This window comes from Rhinolophus hipposideros, assembly GCF_964194185.1.
Source record: "Rhinolophus hipposideros genome assembly, chromosome: 7".
NCBI classification, from domain to species: domain Eukaryota; kingdom Metazoa; phylum Chordata; class Mammalia; order Chiroptera; family Rhinolophidae; genus Rhinolophus; species Rhinolophus hipposideros.
In genome coordinates, this window is record NC_138053.1 from 68202081 (window position 1) to 68216128 (window position 14048).

At 34.4% G+C, this 14048-nt stretch overlaps 1 protein-coding gene across 1 annotated transcript in view; it reads right to left on the reverse strand.

Moving 5' to 3' along the window:
• The window catches only part of ITGA1 (integrin subunit alpha 1), a 159115-nt gene that overhangs the window by 42510 nt on the left and 102557 nt on the right, over positions 1-14048 (reverse strand). Inside the window, exons 9-12 of the mRNA XM_081054507.1 lie at positions 11790-11955; positions 8468-8541; positions 7270-7414; positions 842-984 (exon numbers count right to left, since the gene is read on the reverse strand). Of these exons, the coding sequence (XP_080910633.1) occupies positions 842-984; positions 7270-7414; positions 8468-8541; positions 11790-11955 (528 nt within the window). The remainder of the gene's footprint in view (positions 1-841; positions 985-7269; positions 7415-8467; positions 8542-11789; positions 11956-14048) is intronic.

The following is a 14048-nucleotide window of genomic DNA, read 5'->3' on the forward strand; positions in this document are numbered from 1 at the left end:
CTAAGCTGTACACTCGTGCTGGGCTGCTGCAAGTGTAGTGAAGCCTGAGAAAGCCCCTCATTCTGTGAGGATTGCAGAAAAATGTTAACAAGTTCTCATTATAGAACACTTGGAAAACACAGAAAACTGTAAAAAAGGAATCAAAGGTATCCAAATTATTACAATTCAATAACAACAATAGCGTAGGTGTTTCTTTCAGTTTTAAACATATTTATGTATACTTATGTTTGCATATTGCATGTATAATTTCTTAAACTACTTTTAATATTCAAACTTATCTAATGAGAATTTCTGATTTCACATGTTACAAATAATTTCCAGTTACCTCCTGGAGAAAATCCTAACTCTTTAGTCTGTTATGCAAAACCTTACACCATCTTTTTAAACTGGCTCTTTCACTGCTCTTTCTACCTATCTACATTCTGACTTTCCTTCTAGACTAGCCCACAGTTTATCCCTTAAGACTTTCTGCACCAATCCTAGCTTAAAACAATCTTTCCATCTTCCGAATTTACTGCCTGTGCCACCATCACTTTCATGCTTGTTAATGTTTTCGATCTCTTTTTTTTTTGTCTATAAACATCTGTACATCTGTATCTACACCTGTCTCTATATCTATTATCTATTCGTCATACCTCCACCTCCATCCAACTGAAATATTCCTGAGGCCAAAGATACAGATACTTTACATGCCTCCCACGAACCTAACACAGGGCCTTGTTCTCAGCTGGTGTTGAATATGGGGGTAGTAGCTTTTTAAAAGTTTAGGACAATAGACAGTTAAGTTAAATTTACATAGAGTATGAGTGGATTAATTTCAAACAGTAATTTTCAAGCTTACCTGTTCTCCACGGAGTGTCTGGACAATCCTGATGTCCCCATCTTCCATCCTGTAGATGATGACCTGGCCTGTGTGATTGTACCGAGGCTGTCCCGCGATGTAAAGCACATCTCCAGGGATGGTGGCAGAGTTTACCGTGTAACCTGACAAAGGAGAGATGCCAGATAGTCTCTCTGACCCCGTAAAGTCCGCACAGAATAAATTAAGATCCATTTTCAATGATGGGGGACACTCATTTTTATAGTTTTATATGGACTCCACTTTTTTTGAAAATAAATATGTATTTTGAAATGCAGGTAAGTTTGTTTTGGCAGAAGCTTTTAGTGTACTCTCTGATTATCTACCACAACTGTTTTGTCCAGAAAAGGTATTTTACCCCCCAATTTCAGTGTTTCATTGTTTAGAGGAACCAATGATATAACAATAATGACAGAAAGAGAAAAAACAAACAAACATAAAACTCTTGCAATTTGAATTCACCGCTTTGTAGTAAACTGATTGCATTTTATTACATTTGGATACATATATCTATGCCATAGAAATTAATAATTTTACATAGTTGGAAATGCAAGCCTGCAAGCCTTATATAGTTGGAAATGCAAATGCAAGCCTTTCTGTATTGTGATCTAGGTTTTTAAATTGAAATTTTAAATGCTTGAAGCTGATTTCTCTGAGTTAAGGCATAAAGGCTTGCTTTTATCAGGATTATTCCCTGAAGGAATGGTGGAATTTAAATGTTTTTTAATTTTTTGGTATTATACTTAAGCCTGGAAATACATCTTTCAAGATTTAATCTTTTTCTTCTTTTGGATTTTTTTGATGATAAATTTCAAGGAATGGATTGCTGGATCAAATTTTTAATGGTTCTTGTAGAGTCTAGCAAATTGTTTCCATAACAGTTGTACTAATTAATTTCATCAGCAACCAAAGGGGAGACTAATTCCACCAAACTCTTCCAAAGATTGTGTATCATTACCATTATTTAAATTGTGGATGTTCTAATAGATGTTAAACCTAATCTAGTAATAGTACTGTACTTTGATTTTAATTTACGTTTATTTGAATAAAAGTGAGCTGGGACAGTTTTTCATGTTTAATCATTCCTCTTTTTAATTGGGTTTTCATGCCCTCTAAATTGTATCTTTGAGGCAGGTTATTATTAATTTCTGAGGGAAGAATTAGATTTATTCTTTGTGTGTCTAGAGAACAGAGCTAAATCAACACATAAAAATGATCACATGGAGATTTCAACTCTACAGAAGGAAGAAATGTTCTAATAATGAGAGCTGTCCATCATTGGAGCAGAAAGCAGAATAACATTTTTACTGAGGAAAAGATTATATTGATAATTAACTTATCAAATAATTTACTGGAAGGTAATAGTTCCACTTTCTTCCAAAATTTTAAAAAAGGAACAGGTTTTGTATACTAAAATATGTTTTATTCTTACAAGTGCTAAAGAAACACAATTCCTCAGGTTATTTCCCTCATGAATATTTTTCTCACATCCTGATTTTTTCATCTTTCTTTGAGCTTTTAATAATTATTATATATAATAGAGTATTTTTTTCAAACATGTAATGTTATAGTTTTATGTTACTAGCTAGAATATTGCTTAAAAATAAAACTCTAGGGCCTGTTTATACATAAATAAAATAGAAAAGAAGACTATGAAAAACAAAGGCTGTCTTATTTCATGCAACTAAGAAATATTAAGAAGGAAGTAGGATGAGTGTTAGTACACATTGATTTTTTTTTTTGTCATTTTCAAAACAATGAATGCAAACCGATAAAAGAACCTTAAAAAAAGTAAGTTGAGGGGGTGGGGGGTCGGTGATGAGGGTAAGGGGGATCAAATATATGGTGATGGAAGGAGAACTGACTCTGGGTGGTGAACACACAATGAGATTTATAGATGATGTAATACAGAATTGTACACCTGAAATCTATGTAAATTTACTAACAATTGTCACCCCAATAAATTTAATAAAAAAAAAAAGTAAGTTGAAAATTATGTTTAAGGCTTGGAGTTGTATGATTATTTAATCAACTTTGATGATTTGCACTTGATAACTTAAACTATTAGCCGAAAGCTTCACAGGGACAGTAACTTGACAGTAACTACCAGGTAGGCAGTGGTTGAAGATGGGGCATGTAAGGATAACACAAAGGGAGGGAGAAAGAGGGCCAAGTAAAGTCTAATTTTAATTAAAGGAAAATAATTGTAAATATTAAAGCTTAATATTGCTTTCTAAAAAAAAAAAAAACAGCACAAAATTGAAGAGAAAGAAAATTGATAGCATAGCCCCATGCATGGATTTATAAAGAATAAAATAAATCCTTACAGCTCCCATAATTCACTTCTTGGAAAAAGTGCTAATATATCTGGTGAAGTAATGGGAAACAGGTATGACCTGTCTTGATTTCATGCACTTGTCTCACATCTTTCCTTTTCCTTTTGAATCTGTCTGGCATGATTAGAAATCAGCAAACTGTGGGTGGGGGAGGCAGGGAACAGGATCTTGACTGTATTCTCACCATCAAAACGACTTGCTCAGTTCATATTGGCATAAGGCAGCTAGTTACTGGGTTGTAGAAAGATGGATGTGTGATTATATCCTGAGAGAGGTTCAGTCGTTTCAGTTCCTACTCCTTTCTGATCATCATTGGTTAGTATGGGATTTTAGATATTTACCTCTTATTTTGCTTCCTCCTTAAGATTTTTCATTGTCTAATAACTTGCAAAACCACACAGATTTTGGCCATATGTTCAAACTCATCTTAATTTGTAACCAACACAAGGAAGCATTTTGAAAGCCTCCTTTTAATTTTGGATAGTATTTTGAAGAAAGAAAGCTATTTTTGTCCCCTGATCCTTTTCTGGCTGCTTTTCTATTTTGAAAGAAATCTTACATATATTAAACTTTATGTTGGCAAAATATCTTACGTGCTAATCTATGACTAAGTGAACAAAATGATTTCTGAAATAGAAAAAAACATCGTCTTAGCACATTGTAGAAAACATACCCCCAAATTTCCCATTCTGGGCAGAAAGGAGTCGTACATTGTAAATACTCTGGTCAGGAATGAAGCTTCTTTTTTTTTTTCCTTGCTTGTTGTGATAGCTTTAAGTTGTGAATTCTCTAAGTCGGCTTTAAGCAAACATTAACACAAGCTTTTTGGCTATAATAGGTTTAGGACTCATTAAGAATATTTGTTTTTAAGGAATTTAATCACATAATGATAGCTCAGAATATCAAAAATACTATAGTGTTATTAATTAAAATGTGTGAACTTCCCCAAATTAGTGACAATGCCACACATATCTTTGTGGACTTCATGCAAAGTCTTTAATTTGGTAAATATTCAATATTAATTAGTAGCAGTATTAATGTCAGCTACTGTATTATATATAATACAGTATAAGACCTGTATTAATTTTCTATTGCTGCCGTGACAAATTACCACAAACTTGGTGGATTAACAACACCTCACAGATTTATTGTCTTACAAAGTTAGAAGTCTGACTTAGGTCTCCCTGGGCTAGCATCACGGTGTTTGCAGGGCTGTGTTCCCTTCTGAAGGTTCTGGGGGAGAATCCATTTCTTGGCCCTTTGTGGGTTCTAGAGACTACCCACATTCCTTGGCTTGTGGCTTTCCTTCTCCATCTTTAAAGCCAACAACATTGCATCTGGCTGACCATTTTTCTATCATTCTATCTCCCTCCAACCATGTCCAGAATAACTTCCCTGTTTTGAAGATCCCATGTGATTAGACTGGGCATAGTCAGGTATCCCAGGATAATGTCTACATTTCAAAACCCTTAACTTAAACCACTGCAAAGCCATCTAAGGTCAGGGTCTGGGAACAAGGACACAGACATCCTTGGCGGCTCGTTAGTCTCCCTATCATAATACCAGTAAGAAGAATGTTTATTATATAACATTACATAATAACAAAAAATAATACCTATTGAGTGTTAACTATCTGTCAGGCACAATCCTAAGCAACTTACAGGTATTATTTAATATTCAGAACAACTCAAATTTATGTATATACTATTTCCATTTTAAAAATAAGGGAATTGAAGTTTTGAGGAATAAAGTAATTTTCCTAAAGTCATAGCTAGGGGCAGAGTCAAAAAACAAACTGATTGTAAACCCAGTGCCATTATTACTTCAAATCTTTAGTATCATAGGATCAGCAGCTTTATGATTTTTATTTTCATGGGTGTATAATGTTCCATTAAGTGGATTTACTGTTTATTTAACTATTCCCATATTTAAAACAATACATTGAAAATCATTGCTCAGTTAATATTCTTAAATAATTGGATTTTTTTCTTAAGTTAGATTCTCAGAGTGAAATGTCTGGGTCATTGTGGTGTGAACATTTTTATGGCTCTGTATTACACGTTGTCAAATGACCTTCCTGAGTTATATTAATTTGTATGCCACCATTATACATGAGTATAAATGTTCTTTGGTTCTTCTATCTAAGAAGATAGAAAGGGCCTCAGATTAAACTGTTCTTGATTCCAAAGTCCCATAATACCGCCTCATAGAATCTTAGAATATGAAGAACCTTTAGAAACTAACCTAACCTCCTGTTGTATTTTTAGGTATTCTATGTCATAATATATACTATACTAACAGTGATTGCTTGGTTATCTATCATCTCTCATCCAAAAAGGTAAGCTTCATCAACGAAGGGATAGATATACCTTTTTTATCAGGTTATCCTTAATTTAAAAGTCAATGTTTGGCACATAGCAGGTACTCATTATTTATAAGTGCTTTCTTTATCAACTGGACTAAGAATCAAGAGACCTAAATTTTAGCTTCAGATTGCCATAGGTAGCTGTGACATAATTTTTCTATACATTTTCTTAATTTGGAAAATTAGATGTTTACTATATGCTCTCTAAGATCTCCTTTCATGCTAAAAGTCAATATGAACTTTTAGCTCAACCCCTTTAATTTATAGCACAATCCTCCAAATACTTAAAAGGCAGGAAGCATACACTTTGTTTCCTAACAATCAATTTTTTCAAGTTTTCAGGGGAGAGGAATAAGTAGAGGGGATTGTTTCCAGACCTGTACTCTTTAGAGAATTTTTCCTAGCACATCTTAGTTTGGCATTTTCTTTTGTAATGTGTGATGCTTAAGATAATGGAATGAATACTCTCGCTGCTCTCTGACCAGGGCAGAGTCTAATATAGAAATGGACTAGACTTTCATGAATGCAGTTCAACATGTCTTAAGAGGCTTTAGCACTCACATTATATCTACTGCTTACCATTGTACTTTTATTTATCTAAAACCCTCAGCCCTTTTATTCTTCTTAAATTCTGTTGCCTCTATAGCTTAAAATTGTGCCCTCGAATATGTATGGACCTACTATAAAGACCTGTCACCTTACTCCTAGAAAAAAATCACGCTGGTGAGAGATAAAGACTAACCTTCCACTGAAAAATCCCAGAGAGGAATGCTAACATGTTAAAATATGAATGCTTCAAGGTATTTGCTTTCTTTACCAGGCATCCTCAGCACCAAGAACAATGCCCGGGGCAAAAGAAATACTTCCAAAATATTTGTCAAGTGAGTACAGAGCTGGCATACCTTGAGGGTCCTTTCCATCCTAAGCCCTTGCAATTGTTTACTGAAATCATTTAGTGATGTAAGGTCCCCTGGTATCCCCTAGGCAGCTCCCTGCATGGTACAGATCTAGAATACGGTGATACCAGACACATACCTCTTCACCGCAGGCAAGTCTGGCAAATGAGATGACGTTACATCACTGGGTTAAGTTCAATATTTGTCTTGTCAATATTTGACTAGAGCTATTAAAGAATAAGCTACATGACAAACCAAATTAAAATTTTCTTTTCCAAAATTAGGACCCATAAAAAGAAACTAATGATAGAAGATATTTAAGGAAATATGGATAATCGACAATAATATACACATAAAAATTGGTTAAGAGGATACATCTTATGTTAAATGTTTTTCTCACAATAAAATAAAATAAGACAAAAAGAGAATATGAGAATCTGATCCTCAGGATATAGGCTGGGTCAAGGTTTTTTTTTTTTTCTACTCTCATTTCCTGTCCATCAGGTCCAAAACTCTTCTTGAATTGAAAGAGAATACTAGACACGGGGGACCTCAAAAGTGCACATATCAGCTTAAATCATTTCCTGCACTAGGTAGCCCTTCTGAGAAAGAATGACTTACATATTCTGTTATTTTGAGTAAGACTGCTCAGAGGCCCAGAAACATTCATGGGTCCTGTAAAATAGCTGAATCTTGGCAGCAATCTCTCTACATAGTTGTAAGCAAGCCTATATAAATAATAAACAAATAACACTAAAAATAAAAACAAAAATAAAAATTCACAACTTTCTATCAGTTACATACAAACTTTACCTAAGTAAGAAGCAAGCTGTTCATTCTTTTTGGTAGACTTCACATTAAAGGTCGTGTTTTGGGGGATTATGATTTGATTAGCCTTCTGCATGACGACTGTTCCATTCCAATCATAGGCTCCTACTGCTCCAAGCATGACCCAGTCCTTATATCCAAATAGAGAAAACAATGACATTCAATAAAAATAGTAAGAGCAAACACTTACATAGCATTAAAATGTGATAGGTACTCTTCAGAGTGCTCTGCACATATTAACTCATACATCCTCACAATAACCCTATGAGCTACCATGTTTCCCCACAAATAAGACCTAGCCAGACAATCAGCTCTAATGCATCTTTTGGAGCAAACATTAATATAAGATCCGGTATTATATTATATTATATTATATTATATTATATTGATTATATTAATTATATTAATTATATCATATCATATAATATCATATTATATTAAAGACCGGGTCTTATAATATAGTATAATAAGACTGGGTCTTACATTAATGTTTGCTCTAAAAGACGCATTAGAGCAGATTGTCCGGCTAGGCTTATTTTTGGGGAAACATGGTAGATGTCATTATTACTATCTCTATTTTACAGAAGAGGAAACTGAGGCAGAGTAAGTAACTTGCCCTAGGCGATACAGTACAATTACACATTGAAATGTCAATTTTCCTTTGCAGAGACCATGATGTCTTTACTTTTATCAACTATAAATGATATATTTTTCTATTCTTGCCTTTCTGCTTTATTCTGGGTGCCAAGAATCTTAGGTCTCGAACCTGGAATTCTAGTAATCCCCTTGAGGACGTGACACTGAGAAAATGATACATTCCATATCATTAGCAAATGTTTTAAATTAGTGTATCATTTAGCCAGATATATAATTGCATAAGGCAAACTGATTCACAATTATTAGTACAATGTAGGGAGCTGTGTGAGAGACCATGTTTTCCTAATCAGCAGCTTGGGAAATGCCGTTTTCCTATGTGGGCTAGAAATGTCACCACGGACTGAATAACCGCTGAAGCCATTAACTGCAAATTGCCCTTGTTATGATAATGCCTGGGTATTGGTTTTGGGAGAGGAAACTTCAAAAAAGAAAAAAAAGGAATTTAATATTCTTGAAATATATTCTTGAAATGTCTTTTATTTTCTTGAAATAAAAAAGACATGTGATTCACAGGCGGTCAGCATACCTGTGAATAATGAGCACTGAAGCCGGTCTGAGACATTTCCATTTCAAATGAAGCCGCTGACTGGTCAGCTGTAGCTGTAACATAGAAAAATAAATGCCTTTTAGCGTGCTGCGGATTTGCAGAGGACAGAGAGACCCAGTGCAGCCTAGGGCCTTTACCAACCAGAACTTCAACATCTTTAAGGCATTTTCAGCCACACATTTCTCAACCCCAGAGGCTGGGCTGCATAGAGGACAGAGAAAGTTAGCAGAAGGGCTGAATCGCACATTGTTGCTATTAGCTTCCACACCTTTGCTGGAGTTGTGGAGAAATCTCCACACCATCTCCATCCATGTTCGTATGCTCCAGCGTGCTTACAGATCCATTGGTGTGTGGTTCAAGCTGAGAGTCCTGTGGAAACCTCTCTCTCTCATCCTGCCACCCTGAGAGTTCTGCTGTGACCTGATATGTTACAGGGCTAAGAAAATTTCATTCACATTTTCAAGAGGTTTCTCGATTCTACCAGCCCCACATGGATTTCTGGCTATAGATCCTCTCGGAATTCTATTTTTGACACAGGGTGTAGGGATTCTGGGTTTGTATTTGTTCTAATTTCTGGCTGTGGGTATCACTCAGAGATCAGGAGGGGACTTTTTGACAGGGCTCCAGGCCACATGCCATTCAATCACTTTTTTTTTTTAAAGATTCCATGTCCATTTTGAAAATCTTTACTAAAATGCAGAGATAATCCAGAGTACTCTATGGAAATGTGCTACTCTCAAAATTATTCACCAACCCAAAGCCACAACCTCCTGAGGGGACTGAGGGAATGTTTTTTTTTATTTGCTTTCAGTAGGGAGTTACTGATTTATGTGGCATTGCAGATAAGTTAAAAGCAGAGCATCATTTTGAGAATGTCAGTGTACCCTTTTATTGACGCATGAGCATAATCACATTTGTGGAATCAAACTTATTTACTAGTTTTTTACTGGCATAAATTTGTTAACAAATATATCAGTGATTGCCTTTTTATAACACTAGATTAAATAGGGAAATCAATCAAGAATTCAAACATCATTTTAATCTCACAAATTGCCCTCTAATTTAAATGTTTCTCCCAGTGTTTGATGGGAAAGGGAGATAGTAGACCATTTTCTGATTTTATTGGACAAGTTGCTGGCATGCTCACCTTAGTTAAGTGAAACTGTCCTTGACAAGCAGGAATTTCATAATTGCAGCTATTTACTATCTCAAGATAAAAGTTGGAAGGAAATGGAGATTGCCCAACTAACAAGGAAATGGGGCCCTTTCTGATCTCATTATTTAAAAAAAAAAATCAGAAATAGGCTAGACAAAACACTGCTTTTGGTTAGCCCTGAAAGTGCAGCAACAAAGCGGTGCGAAACATTTTTAATGTGGAGAGTTCCTTATAAAATATTTTTGTTTTTCAATATAGAGACTTCTTGGAATCTTTGGGTACTCCAATTTGCGAACTATAACTCATGGTATGTCTAGGTTAGAAACTGAAAATGTCATGTAAGGCAAATTGATCCTTCCTCCATCCAACAGCTGAGATAGACTTTATTTCTACAAGTCTTAGGTTATACTTACTTGCTTACTTAAGATTTAGAAATGAGACTGTATTGTGTTTAACTACCTAATGTAACTCCGTATTTTTTCTTTTAAATGATCTTTACAGATCATTTCTATCATATCTTGGTTCATGTTTATTAAAAAGTAAAAGTGCACAATGATTGAAAACCTAATATAGTTCCGTAAGGAGAACTAAGCTCACCATCATGCCTAGTAGCAATGACACTAGGATAGCTGTTGCAAGACCAAAGCCACTTAAAAGTGTCTAGTCCACAGAACATAGGCAAGCCAAGTTCTTCTCACAGAAGCACCTGTGACTTTGGACTGATAAATACTTTGAGTGTTCAGTTTCTAAAGGCACAGGAAAAAGGAGCCAAGGCAAAAAGGGAACCAGAGAAATTCAAAGTCTTGATGGTCTGCAGATTTCCATCATCTAAATCAAACTTACTGCTTACTGGTTGTGGTCCAGTCATAAAATCAACAGGGTGAGTCATAACCAGCATTCTTTTTTTTTTAAATTAAAAGAGAAGAGAGTAGAATGGACGAGATGGGAAAATATCAGAGTGCATTGCATATAATAATGGTTATTTTGTGAAATTTTGTTTTACTTTATATGCACAGATGTGTGTGCACTGGGTCACAAAGCAAAATGTATTTATTATTGTGGGCCACTGCCAAAAATTGTTTGAAAACCATCGCTCTAAATCATTTTCTTTATATACATTTTAATATTCTGTCTGTTAGTCACTTCTGTGCATTTCCTTGTCACTTGATGCTTAATCAAAATGGTTCACCTTTTTTCACTTATGTCTCCTTCCCATTTTATCTTTCTGTTTCCCATTATCAGGTTATATCAGAGAGACTAAGAAAGTGCTTTTTAAATTTCTATGTTTAAGATGCAGAAACAACAGTCCTTCTGTGCGTCTTCACAAAGACAGACTCAATCGAATTTGGATGGAGAATAAAAGCAGAAATCTCTGGTGGTTTCTCATTCTAATTGAGAAAAAAAGTCTTGTTCTCTGAATCTCCAGATTATCAGAGAATGTGAAGAAAGAGGCTTTTTCATTGGCTTGGCAAAACAATTCTGACAACTTCTCTTCTGTCAGGAAAGATCCAATTCCTAAGTAATTTGTTACTTGACATCTTTTACCTAAGGCAGAGGAGGGAGTTCCATGACTCATTATCCCCAACAGCTAGTTGCCATTGAAAAATCAAAGAAAAAATCTACAAAGCAGTGATGTGATTTAGACAAATATAGTGAACGGATGTTTTGCTGCCTTGGGACTTGAGGCAGAGTTCCATGAAGACCTTTAAAATGGGCAAGGAGCAAAATAGGAGAAAATAAATGAATAAAGAAATTGTTGCCTAAGAGAAGTCCCATTAGAAGCCCAGAATAAAACAAATGAGAGAAACAAAACTTGAACTAGCTTCTCCATTTTTCACACCTGTATCTACAGAAGAGAAATAAAACTCGGGTACATTTTTGTGCTTGCACGTCTGCACTGACTCTTGTCTCCACCAGCTCTCACATCAGCACTGCCATGTCCTTACAAAGACAGCAGCCAGCAGACAAGGAGCTGTGTGAAACAGCCATTTATTTCAATGACAGATTTATATAAAAGGACATTGTTCCATGCTGACTATTGTACACAGTAAAAATGCATTAGCCACGTGGTAGGAATAAATACCAAAACCACTTACATTGCATTTGAATTGTAGAGAGATGCAGAATTATGAGAAATAGTCATACCTTCCAGGGCAAATATTCTTTCTCCAAGAGCTTCAACAATTGTGACTAGTGCCAATTCATCAGAGACGTTGAAGAAATGCTTTTCAGTGGGCTCACTTGCAATTGATTTTATTTCCTCCACAAATTTTTCAGTGCTTAAATTTCCTCGGTTATAGCTGCCAAGAATCTAAGACGCAACAAAAATAGCAAGAATATAGTTTAGATTCTATGTGTTAAATAAAAATCTCAAGCATTTTGTCAGTGAACAAGAGATTATATAGTATCTTAGCATAATGCAATTTTTATGCACTTCCACATTCTGGGAAGAGTAATTTTTAGAATATGTAGATTCTCTAATATTAACAGTTACAGACTATAATAGACACAGGAAATTTAAAGGGCAATCTCGTATATTCGTGAAACTTTCTCTTGCATTTTTGTGTCCCTGTTTATTAAGAGCTGTATCTTTAAAATATGACAGTTCAAAAGTAATGTTATGGTTTCTGGACGTCTGATATATTAGACCAGCCAGTGATATCACTGTTTGCTGGCAAAAGCAATTAGCAATGAGTTTCTTGATCTTGAATAGGCAGTTCTTCCTGAAAATCTTACCAAGGGGCAGTCCAACACATATATGTTTTAAACAGATATTGGACTAACTAGTAATCTAACTTGGCAACTTAGAACATGAACAATTAAGACTTCCTGTTTGAAACCAAATGCTCAAGACAGAGACCTTTTTATTTTTAAATAAAGAGAGTCAGGAATTATCTGTTATAGTTAACCATAATTATTTAGATGTCCTAAAGTTTTTCTGAAATATTTAGTTTACTTTTTAAAGTAAGGTTTATCAAGGTCTAATTTATATACAGTGAAATTCACCCTTTTTAGATATACAATTCTGAGTTTTGACAAACCTATTAGTTCTGTCACTGCCACATCTAGATGTGGAATATTTCTAACACCCCAAACAGTTCCCTCTTGCTCCTTTCTAGGCAATCTCTTCCCCAAAGCCCTCACACTCATCTATTTTCTGTCCTTATAGTTTTGCTTTTTCCAGAATGTTATATTTAAGGAATCATATAGTATATAGCCTTTTGTGTCTGGTTTCTTTTCCTTTGAACAATGCTTTTGAGAGTCATCCATATTACCTCGTGTATTGGAAGTTCAGTCCTTTTTATTGCCAGGTAGGGCTCTGGTATACAAAAGCATCACAGTTCATTTATTGAGGACATTTGTGTTGTTTTTAGTTTCAAGTGATTATGAGTAAAGCTGCTATAAATATTTATGCATAGGTATTTGTGTGGACATATGTTTTCTTTTCTTTTGAGTAAAGACCTAGGAGTGAGAGTGCTATGTTCTATAGTTAGTAAATGTCTAACTTTCTAAGAAACTGACAAACTGTTTTCCAGAGTGACTGTTCCATTTTGCCATTTTTTACCATTCCCACCAGCAATGTCTGAAAGATCCAATTGCTTTGCATCCTTGTCAACACTTGGTATTATCAGGGTTTTTTTCTGTTTGTTTGTATCAGTTTTAGCAATTTCATTAGTGTGTAGTGGTATCTCATTTAATTTACATTTCCCTGATGACTAATGAAATTGAGACCCTTTCATGTGTTTATTTGCCATAGTATTTCTTCTTTGGTGCAGTGTCTGTTTAAATCTGTTGACCATTAAAAAAAAAAAAAAGGATTGTTTATTTTCCTGTTATTGAGTTGGGGAATTTTGTATATACTCGTATCTTGGATACAGTCCTCTATGTGTTTTGCAAATATTTTCTCCCAGTTTGTGAGTTATCTTTTCCTTTTCTTAATAGTATTTGAAGCCCAGAAGTGTTTATTTTGATGAATTCCAACTAATATATTTTATTTTATGGTTTGTACTTTTTCTGCCTAAAAATTTAGTTTTTAATGTAAAGATTTTAAAATTTAATTTAATATGAAAATAAATGTTCAAGTTGAAGTAAATAAAAATTCCTTTTAAAAACAATATGTAAATTACAAATCCAAAAAAAGTTTAAAAACCAAACATATAAACAGGACCTAATTCTATTTTTTTATTGTATAAAAATGGCATTAAGAAAATGGCATTTTTGCCTTTTTATGGAAATGAAAAAAAAATGGGGAGAATTTTTAAGAAATAAAAAAGAAAAATGTGTACCATTATTTTGTGTCTATTAGATTAGGTATTCCACCTTATTTTCACTTAAATGTTTTTTTTAAAGTTTTTTTTTTTTAAAAAAAGAAAACACTTTTGTAACAAGATAAATGTCTAGCTT